The sequence below is a fragment of the Passer montanus genome, unplaced genomic scaffold (genome assembly GCF_014805655.1).
Source record: "Passer montanus isolate IOZ18808 unplaced genomic scaffold, ASM1480565v1 scaffold40, whole genome shotgun sequence".
In the NCBI taxonomy this organism is placed as follows: Eukaryota; Metazoa; Chordata; class Aves; order Passeriformes; family Passeridae; genus Passer; species Passer montanus.
In genome coordinates, this window is record NW_024368819.1 from 40,250 (window position 1) to 60,468 (window position 20,219).

The following is a 20,219-nucleotide window of genomic DNA, read 5'->3' on the forward strand; positions in this document are numbered from 1 at the left end:
GGGACCGGCCCCGGCCCGGCTTCCGGCGCCCTGGAGCCGCCCCGGCGCTCGGCTCTGGCCGCTGCTGCGGGGCGCCGGCTCGGGCGGCTGTGTCACGGGCGGAGCTTTTGGGGGTCGCGTCTCTTCCAGAGCGAGCCGGGGGCTCTGGGGGTGCGGGGAGCTTACTAGCCCCAGTGCCATCGTGTTAGCCCCGGTCGCTGCTCCCGTCGCCGTCCTGTGTGGGAATGCCGGTGTGTTGTGTTTGTGTGGGTGCGAGACGCGAGTCTGACCCTGTGGAGGGCGAGCTGTTGTGTTGGGATGAGAGTCTTTGAGAATTCCGACCTAACTTCAGCAAACGTCGGAGAATCAAAGCTAAAGCAGCTAAACAGAATTGGGTTGGTTTTTCTTTCTTTCTTTCCTTTTTTTTTTGTTGTTGTTGTTGTTGGAGGGGCTTTATGTCCAGGTCAGATGAGCTTCTCTGCTCTGCCAGTGTATGTTGCTATTTGTGTATCCAGCTGGCTGTTGGGATGTGGCAGCCCCTCCCTGGGATAGGATGACTCTGGTTGTAACCTGCTCTTGTGTGGCCTTGGAGCAGAGGGGAGAGCTGGAGTTTGTGGTGTGGAAGCGTTGTTTGAACCGTGTACTTTCCAAGCATCTTCTTGGCCTGTTTTTCTCATCACAGGGTGTGTGTGAGGAAACTTGCTTTGGGAGGCAGGACTTTAGGGAAACATGCAGAACCATTCCACAGTTTGAGGTGCACAGAACTGGTGCTAATGCTGCCTTTCACTTTAGGTGAATTTGTCTAGAACGAAGTCTTGTTTGAGTTGGGCTGATTTTGGTTTAATCTCATCTCTCTTAAATGTCATGAAAGTTTCAGGACCTAAATCCTCTTGTTTTACTGCACTCTTGGTTTGCTAACTCCCCGCTTTATTAATTGTTTAATTGAAAGGGTGTTTTGTGTTGTTTGCCCCACCTTGCTAGCTTTCTCTTGAGTATTTGTGTGCTGTGCTGACCTTTTACTTGTCCAAGTTTACTTGCCTTATGCTCTGGGGTTTTGTTTTTCTGTGAACTGTTTTATGTTGTGTGTATCTATCTTTCTGCTGCAGTTTTTAACTGGCACATTGACTCTGATACCTTATCAATCAAATTTTTTTTCAGTGTCTGTGTGTGACTGAAGGATGTGAATTAACCAAGTCACGTGTCTTATTGGTTTCATTTTAAGGACATTACCTTCAGCCACAGAGTTTGGAATATTTATGTATGCAGTACCACTCTGAAACCTGTTAAAGATTTGTGAAGGTTTCCTTGATGTTTATCACAGTTAGATTGCAGTAACCTTCAGTTTGGTGCTCTGTGAGTGGCCAGTGTTTGGCACTGCTTGTGACTTTTTCTTGTTTGAGGCACAGAGTGGATTTATTGATGCTTACAGTGTGCCTGTACCAGCTGAGATAGATGGTGATACAGCAGGACCAGGATACACTAGGCTGGTATTATAATTATTTCTTCTAGATGAGAGGTAAGTGTTTTCTGATTAGATTGTGGACCCTGTAGGAAAAATGAGAGGTGCTTTTCTCTTGTGAGGCTTATTGCCTGTTTCATTCTGAGGCAAGGTCTTGCCCAAGGTGTCTTCAAAGTGAAGCATAAAAGTAGCCCAGAAACAGCAGTGAAATCCAGTTACTTCTAATATTACAAGCAGTAATATTGTCTGAAGTTTCATCCACATGTGAGCTTACTAATGCTTTACCTTATGTTTGCAAGTGATTTCATAAAGCCCCTTTCTTTGCTTTCACCTGTCACCTGTAGGAGAACTTTGAGGTGGATGAAATAATTGTGTGGAGTTGAAATCAGCTGTGTGCCAAGGGTGCTCATCAGTGGTGGGGTTTCACTGCACATACTTGGGCAGCTTCAAGCTGTCATTTGTGGGTTTGCCCCCTTAGCAGACAGAGCCACATAGGAAAGTGTTTCTGCTGTTAGCAAGCAGGGATTATTGCCTTAATAAGCTGACAGTCTTGTTATGTTGAGTCTTGCTAAATGCTGACTTTCTGCAATCTTATTTCCTGGCAAAGCATTCAGGAGCTGGATGCAGAGCAGAGTGGCATCTACTTCGTTTACTCTGGTGTAGTTGAACTGAGCAGGCAATGGTTTAAATTCTTGCTTTGTCTAAAAAAATTACATATTAAAGAGAGGCTGAGTTGCTGGTCTGGAGTTTATTGAATTTGACCTAAGAACTGGTGGTGGGGACTGAACTACAGAGGTTGGAAGGGAAGGAGGATGTGGTCAGATGGATGCAATCGTGCTGCTGTGAGTCCTGCTCTCTAAGCTGGTGTCTGGAAAGGGACATGTCAGTGCACTGCCAGTACAGATTTTTGGCTCAATCCAATATCTTACAATTGTTTGCACTTCCACCAAAGTTCAGCTTTCAAAAGGGCCTTGGAGCAAATCATAATGGATTAATTGCAGAAAGGTAATGGGTAACATGTCATGCCATTAGCTCTCTATCAAATATTCACTGTCAACAATGATGGGTATATTCTAGCTAGCACAAGTGCAAGTTTATTGTAAGAGATTAAGTGTTACCTGAATTGCTTAGTTCTTCATGTATTCCTTGTGTGGGTCATTTCTGGTATGTCTCTATTTCATTTTTGCAAAGAATTTAGTTGTATACAGTGGTCAGCAAAGCATAAGAGAAGAATTAGGGCTGATTGGTTGTGAAACAGAGATAATGTCTTGTCCTGTTCGGTTTCAGGAAATATTCCTGAAGTCAGATGAGGTAGTTGCTTAATTTTGTCTGCCCTGCATTTATCCTTCTCACATTTAGGAAGACTTTTCTGTCTCTTGCTATGAAGTTGGCATTCTAACAGTCCCTAGTCCCAGATACCCTGTAAGTCGTGCCTTTCTTTTAAGGTTTGGGTCACAAATGCTTTCACAGGGTTTTCTGACAGACACTGTATTGTTAGGTTTCCTGTTTGTCCCCATGTTTGATTGGTTGTAAAAAAAGAGATAATGTCTTGTCCTGTTCGGTTTCAGGAAATATTCCTGAAGTCAGGTGAGGTAGTTGCTTAATTTTGTCTGCCCTGCATTTATCCTTCTCACATTTAGGAAGACTTTTCTGTCTCTTGCTATGAAGTTGGCATTCTAACAGTCCCTAGTCCCAGATACCCTGTAAGTCGTGCCTTTCTTTTAAGGTTTGGGTCACAAATGCTTTCACAGGGTTTTCTGACAGACACTGTATTGTTAGGTTTCCTGTTTGTCCCCATGTCTGTACATTTGATTTTGGTAGTTACAGCACAGAGTTTGGAAGTATTTTCTGAGATGATTGTATGTCCATTTTTGTTCATGTGATTAATTTATATCACAGCATATCTTTTAAAAAAATCGTTGCTTTGGTTTAATAAAGGTTGAGCTTCATTTGCCATCTCACAGGTTGTTTGTCTAGTGCAGGTGGACCCTTACAAAGATTTTCAGCACCTTACTGCGAAAAGGCCCTTATTTTGCTGAAATTCAAACAGTTGTGATAATTAGTGAGATTGTTGTTCCTGCAGAGGTTATATATTGTACTGTGTTTGTCTTCTTTCAGTTCTTTTTGGCATTTATGGCTTCAGCCAGATAACAAATGAAGAGAACACAGCTCATTGGGGTGCACATTGTTTGAGGTCTCATTTTTCAAAAAGGAAAGCCTGGTTTTTGTATGCCAGACTTTCAGCAGGGAGGTTGATTTTGGTGAGGGAAGTCGTGTATCCACCAACTTCATTACCCAGTGCTGAAAACTTAAGGTTCAGTGAGTGTCTCTAGAGAACAGCTGGTAACTATTACTGCTTTCTGCTGCCATCCATATTTTGGGGTGTCTGGTTGCTGATAGAGCTTCTGTGTGTTGCTGGAAGAGAATGTGTCCAGGTCAGATGAGCCTGAATTTTGATGAACTTCGAATTTTTGGTGTCTTCTTCCCTACATGTGTCTTCTTCCCTTTGCTCCTCTTTCCTGGGGTGATCCACTAGGGCATCAATTCTTCTTCAGTTTGCTGCTTCTGAAATGTTGAAACCATGCTTTTGATTTTTGGTGTCCTCTTCTCTGCATGTGTGTGCCCTTGCTCCTTTTTCCTGGGGTGATCCACTAGGGCATCAATTCTTCTTCAGTTTGCTGCTTCTGAAATGTTGAAACCATGCTTTTTGATAGGCATTTTAGTCTTTCATTCTTCCAGACTGACATTACAGCTTTTGAAAGCTTCTTGATTTTGTTAGGAATAAATGTCTATGTTTTGACATCTTTCTGTTCAGCTTTAATTGGTTTTTGAAGCTTGTCAGGTAGGCAGAGAGGGAGGTGGATGTTTTGCCATCCCGTTTTTACTGCACTGAGTAAGTGCTATAAGGCTTCGTTTCTGGGACTGTGGATTCCTTAACCAGTAATCTGTGCCTTGTGCAGCGGTTTTTGTTTAACATCAACTTTATCAAAGCATTGCTTTCTAAAATTGTCACTCTGTTGGGTTGTGGTATTACACTGTCTACCAGAACGTGGAAGGTAATTATTTTTAGCTGGGGGAGCTGTGAGGGTTTGAGAGGCTGAAGAGAAGGGCTCTAAGGGCTGGAAGCAGAGGGCTGGGGAGTCTCTTGGGTGCGTTTTCCTGTAGAGTGGAGCTAATCAGGCTCAGGAAGCCTCTTTGTACACTGGGACCAGTTTTCCCATGGAATAATAACCTGTTTAGAAATCATTTTGTTCAGTAGTTCACACAGGAAGTGGTCAAAACCAGAAGCCCCTGTCTTAGACTTTTGCTTTTTCGGCTTTGTTGCAGCATTATATGCTTTATATTATCAGTTTCCATTTGAATGGTAATCAAAGCCTGACAGTTTTTAGCTTTTATTTCTAGTTGGTGGTGGTTTTTAATATAAAATTTTTTTCTGATATCCTGCTGTTGTTAGAGAGTACACTGTTAATTATTTCCTGTTTAATTAGGTAGTGCTCCTTCAGCTTGACCTAGCAGTTGAAACTCCTGCTCAGATGGCAGTCTAGATCTCTGGAAGAGTATCACTCTTTCAGCTGCTGATAGAATTGGCATCCTTCTATGGTTTTCAAGAACAGACGTTCTATAAATGCTGTATACACTTGGTAAAATGTCTGCATGTAGATGAAGGTATTGTAGGCTAATCTTTGCCTCTGCAAAACCTATATTTCCATTGACACAGTGAAATCTGCATTTGAAGGATCCTGCTCATGGAAATGAGTGGGTGCTGTAAACCCCAGCACCACAAAGGCTGGGAGTTAGAGCAGCTAAGAGAGTAAGTGGTAAAAAAAATGAGCCAGGGTTTTCTTACCTGAGCCTCTTCAAAATTTTAGTTGCATTTTGTCAGCTCAGAAATACTTGTTTGAAATCATTCTTCACCCCACCTACTGCTTATTGATTTTCAGTCTCAAATCCCATAAGCAACTGGCAATTCCAGTGGATTTTCCTAAATAAGTCTAAGACAGTGTCTTCCACATTCTGAGGTGCTGTGTGGTAGATACTTAGGCACCTTCAAATTCAGGGTCACAGCCATCTCCAGCAGGTGTTGAAAACCATATGGTGCTTCAGTCATTCTCAGTTTCTCATTCAAGTGAGCTTGGAGAAGGATTGCTTCATGGCTGATGATTTGAAAGGTGTTTGAGATCTAGTAAAACCTGTCAGGGGTACCTCATTGTCATCCCTAGCCTTTACAAGGAGCCCTATTGTCACTACAATCAGAATAATCTATTTATTACTCAGATTAACAAAGACAATTCATATTCCTGTTGTTAACACCTTCAATGCTGATAACCCAAATGGAACAAGATGCAAAATTATAATTTATACAGAGTCTCAACTTGGAGTCATGTTTTTTAATCTATGCCCTTAAGCACAAGGTAGCCTGTGTTGCTGAAGGTGTTGGTGGCCTGCATTAAATCAGATTTTCTTCCTCCTTCCTAGCTTTCATGAGCCCACTGTTGATAACACCTTCAATGCTGATAACCCAAATGCAACAAGATGCAAAATTGTAATTTATACAGATTCTCAACTTGGAGTCATGTTTTTTTAATCTATGCCCTTAAGCACAATGTAGCCTGTGTTGCTGAATGTGTTGGTGGCCTGCATTAAATCAGATTTTCTTCCTCCTTCCTAGCTTTCATGAGCCCAGGAAAACCTTCTGTCTTTCTTTCCTTGCCCCAGCACTATAGAGCCTAGTGACCTATGGAGCCTTTGTCAGTGACACAAACTGCTGACAGCTGGACATAGTGTTGTTAAAAATAAATAAAACAAAAAAATCATTAGCAGGGTTTCTGAGGCCTGTGAAATGTTTCCATCCTGGCTTGTGCAGAGTGTGTAACTTCAGGGTCTTCTCAGTTGTATCCACTACAGTTGTAGCTCATTGATCATATTATTAGTGCAAGTTGCCCTAAAACAAGTCTGTAAGTGTTAACAAGCCCCCCTTGATGATCTCAGATCAGCTTTGTTAAAACTTCAGTAACCTTTCTTGTTTGTCTTGGAGGTAAAAAATACGGAGGTTTGATTCATGAACATTTTGCTTGTTTGTTTCTTGCAGTGAAGAGAGTATGTTAGGAAAAGAAATAAGGAGTAAAAATCCTAGCTCATGCTTCAGTAGTGGCACTTTCTCATGTGCTGCCTTTATTCTCTGGTACAGATGAAAGGAACTCATGTTTTTGCTGTTATTAATGTCTATGCATCTTTTTTCCACCAGAGATGGTTGCTGCCCTTGGTGGGGTGGATACATAATGACTTAGAGGGAAGGCTGCCAGAGAAAATTTGTTTGTTAACTGTTTTTTTTCCACAGTCAATCAGGTTTGGACTACTCCTTGACTTTCACAGGATTCCCACTGGTCTCGGAATCTCTCTGCCTGTAAATTGTTTGCAAATGCCAGAGCTTCCAGCATTCCAGCAGTGTTGCCACACCAAAGAATAGTGAGAGGTTTGAGATCAGCTGTCCAAGGAGTGAGCTGAGTAAATATCTAAACACAGGAATACCCTTGGTGTTTATTTCCAGACTTTATTATTGCTTACTTTTTATAGTCTTAGGGGTATTTTCCCCTCCACTTTTGGTTCCACAACTAGGTCCCAAGGTGCCATGTAACAAACCTTGCATGTACTTGGTGAGTCCGTAAAGGAACTCTGAGTTCCTGACTTCCTAAAGTGACTTAAATGTGACTTAAATGAGACTATTAGCAGTTTACAAAGTGGATCCCTGGCTACATGTGTTAAGTTCTGTAGTTCTGGCCTTTGCAAAAGCAGGCTCTGAGCCCTGTGTAGGGGTAGCCTGGGCACTGCAATCTGTCCTCCTACAGGTAGCAAGCCTCCCCTGGGGAGAGAAGAGGCTATAGCAAGGCATTTCAGGAGCTGCTGCTGCTTTAGTGCTGGGAAGCAGCTTTGCTGCCTTCTGTCCATGGTTGGGTGCAGGGGCACAGAAATGCTCTGAAAGTCCTGGGCAAATGGCTTTTGGCTTTCAGTTAGAAGTCCAGTGGTACAGTTGTAGAAGAGAAATACTTTTTGTGGTAATTTCTGTTGTTTCTTAATGGCTTTTCAAACATGCAGCTTCCTTGGATGCTCAGTAGAACCAAGGCCTTAGCAGGACAGAGCTCTGTTGGTCAGAGCATGGTGCTAATGGCATCAGGGTTGTGGGTTTGATCCCTGTGTGGGCTGATCATTTTGATGATTGTTGTGGATCCCTTCCAATTCAGAGCATTCTGTGTGTGAAAATGCAGTGAAGCTCCTGAGTCATTGCTGCTGCAGTTGGCTGCTGTGTGTCTAAAGGGAATGTTTTGAGGGGAATGTTCCCTAATTCCTTTGTTGCTGCCTTGCTTTATTCAACCCTTTGCAGCAAGGGAGGCTGTTTTTGGAGAAGAAGGTTCAAGGGGCCTTGCACATAGCAAAATGGGGAAGCAGCGTTGCATTGCTCATCTGGGAGTCTTGCAAGTGGTCCCACACGCTCCAGAGCACAGCCCTTGGCGTGCCCTGGATCCCTTGGCTGCTGAGAGACCCACGTGTGTTACACCTGCTTTTCAGTCTCTCAGTGGTTGGTTTGTTTATGGGTTTTCATACTGAAGCACAGTGTGGTTGAGGACTTGCATAATTCAAGTGCTGTGTGGCATTGTAGTTTCCTGAGCAGACTTAAAGCTTCAGCTCTCAGTATCAATCAGCTGCTTAGTGTTCCCCAACAAGTGGTTCCACTGTGTTAAACCCTCGTGTACCTCAGTTGCTCTTTGACTACTGCTGCCAGAGAACATCAAGTCAAGAATGCAGAGGTGGGTGCTGCATTCTGCTCTCTAAATACTCTTTTTTTGTTTTTTTGTAGGCTAGAAATGTCAACACGGGTGAGCTTGCAGCAATTAAAGTAATAAAACTAGAACCAGGTAAGTGGTTTCTTAACTAAGTAGGCCTCAGAAACGAAACATTTTACAAATTTACAAAATCAATCCAGTCCACTTATTGAAAGAAGGTCTAGAAAAAAGTACACTGTTCTAAAAAAAAAATCATGTCAAACAAGATGTAAGAGGAAAAATTTAATTGGAGGACAGTTAAGTGAAAGCTGATGAAAATGTCACTGAGAATTGTGAGGGTTTTTGTCCTGTGTTTGACCCATATGTTGTAAAAATTTCTATAACACAAGACAGCAAGGGAAAAAAGAACTCGCCTAGTAAAAGAGTAGAGGAAGAACTAAAAAGAAGGGTGAAATAATAGCTGAACATTATTGAGGGTTTTTGTCCTGTGTTCGACCCATGTGTTGTAAAAATTTCTAGAACACAAGAAGACAGCAAGGCAGAAAAGAACTTGCCTGGTAAAAGAGTAGAGGAAGAACTAAAAAGAAGAGTGAAATAATAGCTGAACATTAGTATCTGGGAGTCAAGTACATTTCCTGAAAATCTTTTGGAGGGTCTGATTAGGACTTCACTGTCTGCTAGATTTATGCTTGCACTGTGCTTCTGTGGTGATTTCACAAAGCACGTCTGCCCTACAGATCTGCTCTCAGCCTGCAAAGTCTGTTCTGTTAGTAAGAGTAGGCCTGTTGAAAAGGATTAATCTGGGAAGTAAAACATCCAGACTTTTTGTCTAACTTCTAACTGCTGGTGTTCCATTTCCAGATTTAATGTTGGGGTGTGTGTAATATTTTAACTACCTGGTTTGATCCTTAAGGTCTGTGGGCAAGAAGGGAAAGAAGGTATTAATTTTTTCCTTTTTTTTTCCTCATACAATTCTGGAAGGGGGTAGAAATGTTGTATTTTCACAGTGGATACACATTTAAAAGTTCAAGACAGGACAGTATGTTACTAGGTAGTTCAAAAAGTATATGTTAATCACACTTCTTTTCCTCACACTGAAAGTGTGATCTCAGATGCTCCTGTCTAGTTCTGCTTCTGTGTTTTTCTTCTGTCAGTTCCCATTTCTGGAGTCCTTGGCTGTGGATGATGTGGGTTATCAGTCCAGCTAACTGTGCAGAGCATGGGGGTGCCCTGCAGCTGGGGGAACTTGCCCTCATTCTGTGGTGATGGGTGAACGATTGGCATCTTGCACTTAAATATTTTTTGCAGCCTTTGGACGCCTGAGTGGTGCTCAAAGAGTAGGCTTCACATGTTTTGGAAGCTTTGCAGATTGGTGTACAGTGTGCAGACTGAGGGTTAACAGTGTTCAGGGACTTGCTTTAAGGCTTTTTACACTGCTCTGAGTCAGTGAAAATGCTGGTCACACACTGGAGGAATTGTGTCCTTTCAGGGAGGTCCATGTGTGAAAATAAATTCCTCTGTTCTTTAGTGTCTGTGTGTTTAAAAGTCTAGCCAGGAAGCCATCAGCAACACACTACAGATAGATGTTGACTTGCAGCTTATGATTTGAAATTTGCTGTTGGTTAAATAAAATACATGGGAATATCATATTTCTGGTTATAAATAACTCAATGGATAGGTCATCAGTGTGTTAATATACTGGGAAAAACCAAAAGAAAAACATCTCAGCTGTGTTTTCAGTTTGACACATGATTTTCTCAGTGTACAAATCTGGTAAGAACCTTTAATAGAAAGACTGGGACAACCAAGGTACCAAATGGTGAGATTCAGGTAAATGTCACCACTGTGTCAATGTTTTCTGGATGTGAGTTACAGTCCATACATTTACATTCTTGTGGAGTCTGTTGAAATGTTGCAGCAGCAGTTTGCTAGTGACTGGTTTTGAGGGTTTTTTTTTTGCTTAGGCAGATGAGCTAACGAGAATGGGCATGTGGCCAAAAATAGCAGAGTTTTGTTGTGTTTTTAAGAACCCAGGCTATTGGCAGGGCTTATGCAGATGGACACAGTGGGGTCTCAGGGAAAATAAGGACTTGAGAAAGAGCTATGGCCAATATTGTAAGAACTGTCAGTAGATGTGAGGTCCATCTGTCCCAGAATGGAACTTCAGAATATCATTACTTATTGCTAAGCCCTTGCTAATAAATACTGATTTACAGCTGATTTATGTTTGTGAAACTTGCAGATAATTAGCCTTAATTACTAAGAATGTTTATTTTATAAACATGTGCTGAAAGTTTAGATGTGACTATAACCCAGGCCAAAGAAAATACTCGTTCTACTGCATTTCAGGAGAAGATTTTGCTGTTGTGCAGCAGGAAATCATTATGATGAAAGACTGTAAACATCCGAACATTGTTGCTTATTTTGGCAGCTATCTCAGGTACAGTTTGTTTCTTTTGTTCACTTAAAAATGTGTCCCTGTCCCCTTGTAAAGGACAAATCTATAAGGTGACATAGACAAAATACAATTTACGAAGTATTATCCACTTGTGTATTTTTTTCATTTACCTTCAAATCTGTTATATTTACTACAGTATCTCTCTCTAAATGATCTTTCTTCTAGCAACATTATTTGTTGACCACATAGTCATGTTTTCTTGCAAATAAGTTGATGCTTAAAAGCTTTGAATCTAATAAATAAGTGGAAAATTAAGCAGAAGTATGTCAAGCATGAAGTGTCTGTGTATATAGTATCTTTTACATCTGTTTCAGTAAAATGTCTGTTTTTCCAACGTGTGAACTTCTGACCAGAATGTGAAGGTTTTGTGGTTTTTTCTGGAGGTGAGGTTATTTGCATTGTAGAAACATTGACAAATGTATTCAGTTGTCTTACCAACTACTTCTTTAACCAGTTGTAGTGGGAGCAGATTGCGTAGCATAACTAATAAAAAGCTGCTTCTGATGATATTTTAAATTTCATGTGAAAACAGTGCACAACTGCTATTGTTGCACTCAACTTTCTTGACCATTTTTGTATTGAAACACTGCCTGTTCTGTACTCAAGCTGGAGGTGCTTTTTCTTTAAAAGAAATGTTTCCCTCTTGTCTCAGATTATCAAAGTATACCTTTGGAGACCCAGAATTAAATTTTTGCTAATATGCTATATATTTTTTCACTGTCTTACACTCCTTGGTCCCTTCCTCTGTCTTTGGCAGTGCTTCTTTTTTGGTCTGGGCAATCGTCACTGTCTTACACTCCTCCTTGGTCCCTTCCTCTGTCTTTGGCAGTGCTTCTTTTTTGGTCTGGGCAATCAAGTCACTGTCTTTGAGACCTTTTACTGTCTGACCTTTTGTTTTCCAAGCATATTTCAATGCTAAGAAGACTAAGAAAAATACCATTGTCCTATATTTATTTACTAGTCATCAGCATATTGTTGTTCAAGGATTCTCCTGTTTGTGTAGGGATTTTTCAGACGGTGACATTTCTGCCTTCCTGTTAGCCTGGGTGTTGAGTTGCAGACTCTCAGTGGTACTGTTGATCCTGTCTCTGTTTTGCTTGCTGCTCAGGCAAGCTCTGTAGAAAGACTCTACACTCTTGCTCTTGGTTGTTACAGGGATCTTCACCTGTGTCAAAGTGCTTAGGCACAGTGATAGAAGGCTAGAATGAAACTAAGAAATGTAGTCACCTCCTCTGATCCTCTTATGTTCTTTTTCTGTTTTCTGTAGGGCTTTTGCACACTGGGAAGTGAATGCCCAGTAAGCAAGTGAGAATTTGCAACACTTTTAATGCTTCATGTGTCTTACTTTGCTGGGAGAGTTCTGGCTTCTTCCCACTTCCACAGTGCTGCTACTTTTGGCATCAAACAGGATGCAGCCACATGGGCCCATGAGTCCAGTGCCCCCAAAAGTGTCCCTATCTTGAATCCTGCATCATTGTGGGGAACAAAGAAGGGACTCAGAACCACTGAAGAGGCATCTCTTCCTTGCTTAGTTTTCTTGCATGGATTGTCACACTGCTTCTGTGTCTGGCTTTGGTCAGCTATTTCAGTGGAAAGTCTTAATATTATTTCAAGCAAGGCTTTAATTGACCCCTTGAAATGTATGGAGTTAACAGCCAGGAAATTCTGCTGCTTAAAACTCCTGTAATGCTTGGACAATACCTTTCCCACCCCTAGAGGAAGCAGCTGGGAATGTACCTTTGAGGACCATGTGCACTCTGGACATAAAAGGGGAGGACATCCAAGAAAGAGTTCTCCTTGGAGCAGCAGCTATTCTAGCTGTCACTTGCAGTTTGCAGCTCAGGAGACAAGCTCAGCACTTCCATCATTGCCTTGCCCAAACCCTGTCACAAATGTGTCTCAGCTGTTCTAACAGAGCCATATGAGTGCAAGACCAGGTCATCAGGGAACTGCAGAACAACCATCCGTCTTTCCTTTGGTTCTCCTGGGTAACTGTCTGCTCTAAGGTGGTGTATGGGATTTTTTTTTCCACCTGAGTATTTTGATGGCCAGGAATGACTAGGCAAGTCCCAGATTTTTTGCTCTGCACAGTGCCTTTTTGTGGCCACATCTTACCAATGAAAATTACTGAGTGAAAATAGAGTTAATGGCCATGATAAAAGATACCTTTAAATCCTTCAGCCCGTTGTCTATTCTTGGAAAGCACCTTTTGTGGAGCTACAGTGAATCACACTGAATTGATTCCATTAGTATGGGAAGAAGAGCTAAATAACTTCCCTTGTGACCCTGCCACCAAAAATATCCATAGGTATTTTTGAAGGAAAAGACTTTATCTGAGCAGGTACTTACCCACACTATGGGCTGTGCTCTGCCTAGCTTTGACTAAAGCACTACAGTTTCACTTAATTTACTGTGAAAGAAATTTAGTTGAGAGACCCCTGGGGCTTTTTGTTTTGTATTTTTTTCTTGTTTGTGTTAACTCCTCTGCTGTGAAATATGTGGAGAAGTGAAAATAAGGAAGAAATAAGAACCAACATCTGTTTTGTCTCTACTCTCAGACAAATGTATTTCAACAAAAATCAGTGTGAATGTTTCACTAATACTGTTTTTATTGCTTCATTAAAGTAGAATATTTTTTACTTTTTCATTAGTTACTATTTGGACAGTGAAGTGTCACATAAGGACTAAATTATACTCATTATTTGACTTGTACTTTCCATAATACAGAGCATGCTGTGTTGTGCTTTATAGTGTTTGAGTCCTCTGACTTATGTTTTACAAGTCCTCTGACAATCTGACAGCTAATGGATGGTTTTATTCACTCTTTAGACGAGACAAGCTATGGATCTGCATGGAGTTCTGTGGAGGTGGCTCTCTACAGGATATTTATCATGGTATGTCAAGACTTTATTCCTTAAAATCGAAGTACAGCTTATTTTCAAAAATTGAAATGATTGCAGTGTTTTGGAATTAGAGGAGGAATCCTAAATTTAGTATCCATAATAATTCGTTGAAGGTCAATTTTAGCTCATGTTTTTATTTAATTGGTTTGAGTTTTGTGAACAATGTTAGTGGGGGGGCATTTAGCAGCAGAAGTTATTTCCATCCTTCTTGGGCTCATATGCCCGTCACTGCTTTTCAAAGGCTATAAAATGTTTTGCAATATTTGTAAAATATTTGACAATATTACAGATTGTAAAAAGAAAAAAATTATGTCTTGATGTGCTGTCTTGCTTCATAGCCATTTTGTTTCTGAGCTTTTGAATTTAGGTTTCTGTAGGAAGTAGTATAGATTATACTAAGTATGTGGAATGCTTAGCATGGATGCTCTTGTCCTTTGTAAACTGTTTGAATGTTTGCATACCATTATTGTATTCCATGAGGGTATTTTTAAAATTCTTTAGGGTTTTTTTTAGGCTAGATGTGTGACATTTGAAAAGCAAAGGTGGTCTCTATATTTGCTTTAGGCTTGGCTTCAGTGAGCAGTCAAAGAAACAAGGGCTGTCTGTGAATCTGTTGGATAAAGACAGGATCAATCAACTGCTTGCTATTTTTCAAGAGACAAAATCAGTTTTGAAGGACTTTATTGCCATGGAATTAAGACCCTTGTAGGAAAGGAATATGCTCTAAGTGAGTAATGGCTTTGGGGTTCTCAGGTGATGTTTTTTATTGAGGAAGTCTATCCATATTCTAACTTGTGAAGATTTTATGTGTGAGGGTCTCTTGTGCGTAAGCAGCTTTTTATGTTTACCTTGGGTGCAGTTAAAAGAAGCACCAATTCACAAGTTCCTGCCATGTTCCTGTCATAGGCATTTGAGTGTGGCCTTGGTGATGCTTTAACTCTTTGCTAATTTTGAGAAAAGCATGTTTAATAGGCTTTGTTTTGTGGAACACCTGTAGAGTAGGAAATGAGCTCATGCCATATAAATGCCTGAGCAGATGTCTACAGGAGTGGCTTCCCGTTGCAGCTGATTTTTGGCTTCTCTGCTGGTAGTTAGAATGGAAGGTTCTTTTCTGGTCTTTATTGTGTTTTAGAGAGTCCTATTCCAATCGAACTATAGGCCTCTGTAATCTCAAGTCATTTGAGTTAATCAGAATGAAATTTCTCAAAACAAAAATAGGTGCCTAGATATGCCTGCTGTGAGTGCTGGTGTATATATAGTTTTGTGTGGGTTTGGAGCTATTCTTTCAGCAAAGAGAAGTTGGATGTAGACTTACTTTGAAGATATGTTGCATGACACTAATATTGTAGAAGGTAAGCAGTTAGATTCTTTAATCTAGATTCATTCTTAACTTTCTACTCCTTCAGTGTCCTTTGAGAAACTCCTTCCAAGTTCTTTGTTTTCTGTGCAAAACCTGAAAAGCTTACAGTCAGGACTGCATTTCCTGGTCTTAAACCCCTTTAATTTCAGGATCAAAGTCCAGTGACTAGGACGAGTCACAGACCATTCCTTGCTTGCCACTCACTGTTTGGTTTGTGTATTTGTTCAAAATGTAATTGTTTTCCTCTAAGAGACTTGAAAGTTGGACCCTCAAGGAAGAGAGATTCTTCCTTCCCTAGGAAAACTGCTGAACCTGCTTACAGGGGGAGTTTGAGAAGATGCTTGGTGTGGCAGGCCCAGGAGCAGCAGTGCTGCCAGCTGATTTCAGAGAAAGGCTGAGAAGCTGGAGGGAACAGTTTCTCTGGCAGTGAGAAGGATGTAAGGAGAGAACAGGTCACAAATGGTACAAAGAACTGCCCAGGGCTCAAAGGGGACTGAACAGAGTTGGCTGCAGCTCTGAGTCACTGAGTTGAAAGTCCAGCCCTCTATAGAAGAACACAATGGGTTTGTTCAGGGGAAAGAGTTATGTTTAAATCATTACTTGTGCTTCTTTTTCCTAAGTACTGTGAGATTTAAATACAGAAGAATTAGTAGTTTCCATTCTAACAGTACTGGACATTTTTGACTTTAAAAAATGCTGTGGTCTTTAGGGGGCTCAGTCTGGGATAAAGACTAAGCACATTTACTTAGAGACTCATAGTGTAAGGTCCTATCTGTTTGAATGGAAGTAATTGAGGTATGAATTTGGAATAGGTGGTATCTTTACCTGATTTTGAGATTTTTTTTTCTTTTTCCCTTCCATTTCAGTGACTGGACCACTATCAGAGCAACAGATTGCCTATGTTAGCAGAGAAACACTACAGGTAGTGTCTCCTCAGGTTCTTGTGGTTGTCTTTTAATGTAAAAGTATTAAAAGCTACAAAAAGTAATAAAAGCTACAAATAACATGTGATGCTATGGAAGTCTGGTAACTGGATGACACAGCGCTTTTCTGGGACTTTAGAGGAGGTCCCATATTACAGCCTAGAAATTTGTCTAATTGCTTAACCTCAATTACCCTGGATCATTTGAAGAAAGCTCTTGTCATCTTTCTCCTGTTAATTTTACATTTGTTTCTAAAAGGGGGGAAGCAGCATGCTTTCCTAATCTGTATTTATGGTATAAATTAGTTACTGCACATTTGAAGGAAAATTAAAACACTACATTTTGCATATCTAATAATTGATCATGCCAATAGGAAAAAAATTGCCTGTGTGCTTGAGATGTTGAGGTCATTAGCCTCTCCTTGTGATAACCTCAGTTACCCTGGATCATTTGAAGAAAGCTCCTGTCATCTTTCTGCTGTTAATTTTATATCTGTTTTTAAAAGGGGGGAAGCAGCATGTTTTCCTAATCTGTGTTTATGGTATAAATTAGTTACTGCACATTTGAAGGAAAATTAAAACACTGCGTTTTGCATATCTAATAATTGATCTGTGCCAATAGGAAAAAAATTGCCTGTGTGCTTGAGATGTTGAGGTCATTAGCCTCTCCTTGTGGGTATGCTAGCTTTCATTTTTCTTTCCTAAGTTACAGTACAGCAGTAAAACCTAATCAGGGACTGCCTTTTTGATGGATGTCTTGCTTCCCTGTGAGAGAGCAGTTCTTGACTTGCAGTGAATGCAAACCTGTTGAATGCCATCAGATGAGACCTGCTGCCTCTCACTCTTTCAAGATAGCTCTGTTCCAAGCCATCTACCTTGGTTGTCACTTAGCATCTCCCAGTCTCTAGCTGTGCCAGAGACTGCTGCCTTCTGACTTGCAGGATGTGGTGCTTTTTATTACTTAGAGATCGGGCTAATGTGACATCTGGGAGCATTAAGGGTTTTGAGTCTTTAAACCTTGTCTCCTTTGGTTGTCACTTAGCATCTCCCTGTGCTATGCCAGAGACTGCTGCCTTCTGACTTGCAGGATGTGGTGCTTTTTATTACTTAGAGATCGGGCTAATGTGACATCTGGGAGCATTAAGGGTTTTGAGTCTTTAAACCTTTTTGTTCTTAGACACTTGTAGAATGGTTTGCCTTAGAAGGGGCCTTTAAAGACCCCCGCTCTGCAATGAGCAGGAGCCTCTTCAACTACATGAGGTTGCTCAGAGCCCTTTCCAACCTGACCTTGAATGTTTCCAGAGATGGGGCATCCACCATCTCTCTCCGCAACCTGTAATAGTTCATCACTATCATAATAAAAGAATTCTTCCTTATATGTAATCTGAATCTACCCTCCTTTATTTGAAAACCATTACACCTTGTCCTGTCAGAACAGGCCCTGCTAAAATGTTTGTCCCCATATTTCTTATGAGATCTCTGCACCTTTGCTGAGGATGCCCTTGATCCCACTGTCTATATCAACAATGGAGTTACTAAAAAGTCTAGTGTGGGACCCTGAGGGACACCACTTGTCATTCTGGACATTGAGCTTGTTTACCACTGCTCTCTGGGTACAATCATTTAGCAATTCATTAGCCACCAGATAGTCCATCAATCAATTCCATAATCTTCTTAGATATAGAGGAGTGAGTAGTCTGGAATGGAATTTATGAAGCCATTTATTTGTGTGGGAAGATATCTTGGTTAATATGTATAAATTGTGTGTGAGAAAAAAGCTTACTGTTTTTTCTTTTCTAAATGTTATACATTGACCCATTTTTCCATATTTTAAATTGTATGTAAATACATGTTTATAATACTCTGACCAAATATAATGCATAGTTTCAGATATCTTGTTGCAGCTTATAATGGAACACCATTTTCTCGAGTAAGAAGTCTGAGAATGTAGGCTATTATCCATCCACAGAAGTAATTTATCCAATATTAACTTTGCCACCAGTGTCCCTGAATCCAGAGTCTCACTTGGATGCTGGTATTAACATTCAGTTTCCATATTTAGAAGCCCATTGAATCCTCCATTTTCAAAATATACTTGCTGTCCATTTTGCTGGAATTCATAAGATGTGATTCTGAAAATATGGATGTTTTAAATATGATCTTTAAAGTAATTGTCTCCAGACATTCAGTTTTGAAAATGGTGATTTTGCATTCTTCCAGGGCAGTACTAAAAGTGTGTGAATTAATGGCCTTTGTATGCCAGTAGCATCCAGAGATTTAAGGAGTGTACATGGGACTCTTCTGCCTAGTGCAGAAGTTGTTGCAGTGGTCTGGGAGATGCTTTGATTAATTACGCTTTAAATTTTGCAGTCAACTCTCTGATGTATTGCATGAGCTGGCAAAAAAGCATGAGTCTTTACGTGGGTATTTCCCATGAACGTGGAGCCTTGTGAAGGTTCATGGTCACAGAGCAAGGAAGATATTTGTGTGTGATTTTGCTTCAGGAAGAGAATTCTAGAGATAAGCCTGGAGTGTCCAAAGTGACATGGTCTCTGATTTGTCATGCAGGGATTTGGTTCTACAGAATTCTTCCAGAATTTAAACTTAGTTTCTAACTTTTGTTGAGTCTTAAAATGTTTTGGTACAACAGCAAGGCGGCCGAATGCTTTTGCAGAAATCCATGAAATAGAGTTGAATTTCTAGGCTTGATTGAAATATGTAATGATACAGGAGGTAGCTTTACTAGTAGTCCAGTGATCTGACTGCTGAATAGAAGACTCCTAGTCAATTTGCCAGTAAACTTTGGTTTAAAAAGGTGATAGTTACTGTGTCCAGAGGAAAACGTGTTTGGGGAATACTCTCCTTCCAGTAGGTGTGGTGACTGGTATTACTGCCTGTGTTTTAGATATTAGATAATATATAAAGATACTTAGGTATGCTACTTTAAATAAAGATATTAGATATGCTGCTACATCTATTGAATCTGCAAATTTACAGCAAATTACACTGAAATATAAAAATGTTCTTCAGTCAGTGAGTCATTTAGATGATTAAATTGGATCCTAAATATACGTGGTAATTAAATAAGAAATATTTGTCAAATGAAAAATGTTGGACTAAATTACTATTTAAATATTTTATGCAGGGACTATATTACCTTCACAGTAAAGGAAAAATGCACAGAGATATAAAGGTAAGTAAAAACTGAAGGGGTTTTTGGTGCTTTTAAAATAGGTTGCATCACCTCCAGTGGTCTTTACTGTTACGTATCAGTTTTCAGTACATTTCTGAATATGTAGGAATTTTTCATCTCTTAGAATGAAATAAAAGTTTCTGCCTAAGGCAAAAAAAAATCTTTGTTTAAAATATATGCAAAGAAATAGTTTGTTCTTTTCCTTGGAACTGTTTAGGTGGACCAGTGCTATGAAATTTAGCCATCAGCTGGTGTCCAGAGCAGTATGTGTTCAGATGGCTGTCAGGGTGTGTGCTTGTGCAAAAGTTTGCTCTTCCCACAGCTTTTCCAGGGAGCTCCATATACCCTTCTTTTTGAACCAGCTAGTGAGCAGAGCTCTTGCTTTGGCTTCTTGCATCGTGGTGAGCAGATTGCAGGGCAGAGGCTGCTGTTCTGTGCGGTTCTTGGAGACTGCTCCTGTCTCCTCCCTCGCATGATAAAAATAGAGAGGGTGCTGCAAATCAGGCTATTAGTACTGACTTACTTAAATCTCCATCTCAGCAAAGCTGTATCAAAAGTGGTTTGTTCAGACTCTTATACTCTGTTATAGTTTCCTTCTGGTGCTTCCCGTTGACTTTTTGTTCCTGAAGTTTTACTACCTAGTTTTTCCAAAACCCTTCCAAAGTTGGCAAGCTTCCTCCTGGAAATCTGACAGTAAATCATCATGTTCTTTTGTGTTGTTGCATGCTGTTTGTTTGGCTGGTTTTGGTTTCTTTTTTTTCCCAGCAGCATTAACTGTAGTTGCCTTCATACAGCCTGATTTTTAAGTGTTCTCAATGGCTGCCGAAGAATATGTGGGTTGTGAGCAATCACAAAAGTAATTTGAGTTTTGAGCACTCACAGAAGTAATTTCTGAATGAAAGATTACTTCAGGCACCAAGATTAAATGTTTTCCACTATACTTTATAAAATGCTTGTAAGGATACAGTCCATAGATACTTTTTGTAAGCAGAACTGTGCTAATAAATGCTTACATTGATTACATTGTGAAGATTTTTTTTTTAATCTGTTCTCATGAGCATGGAAAAGTACTGTCTTCATCTGCAGATTGCCTGACTGCTGAACTGTTTGCTTCCCTCAGTAGCTGAGTTCCATGTTTAGAGTACCTGTCCTGTTAGTTTGAAAGG

The 20,219-nt window shown here is 40.4% G+C and overlaps 1 protein-coding gene across 8 annotated transcripts in view; it reads left to right on the forward strand.

Moving 5' to 3' along the window:
* The window catches only part of MAP4K3 (mitogen-activated protein kinase kinase kinase kinase 3), a 67,149-nt gene that overhangs the window by 475 nt on the left and 46,455 nt on the right, over window positions 1-20,219 (forward strand). For 5 of the 8 annotated variants that reach the window (XM_039718853.1, XM_039718854.1, XM_039718855.1 and 2 more), the window contains exons 2-6: window positions 8,292-8,349; window positions 10,567-10,657; window positions 13,505-13,569; window positions 15,805-15,860; window positions 19,006-19,053. In XM_039718853.1, coding sequence (XP_039574787.1) covers window positions 8,292-8,349; window positions 10,567-10,657; window positions 13,505-13,569; window positions 15,805-15,860; window positions 19,006-19,053 — 318 coding nt within the window. Of the gene's footprint in view, window positions 1-8,291; window positions 8,350-10,566; window positions 10,658-10,989; window positions 11,059-13,504; window positions 13,570-15,804; window positions 15,861-19,005; window positions 19,054-20,219 lie in introns of those variants that run through there. The other 3 variants (XM_039718858.1, XM_039718859.1, XM_039718861.1) reach the window with 3 other exon arrangements.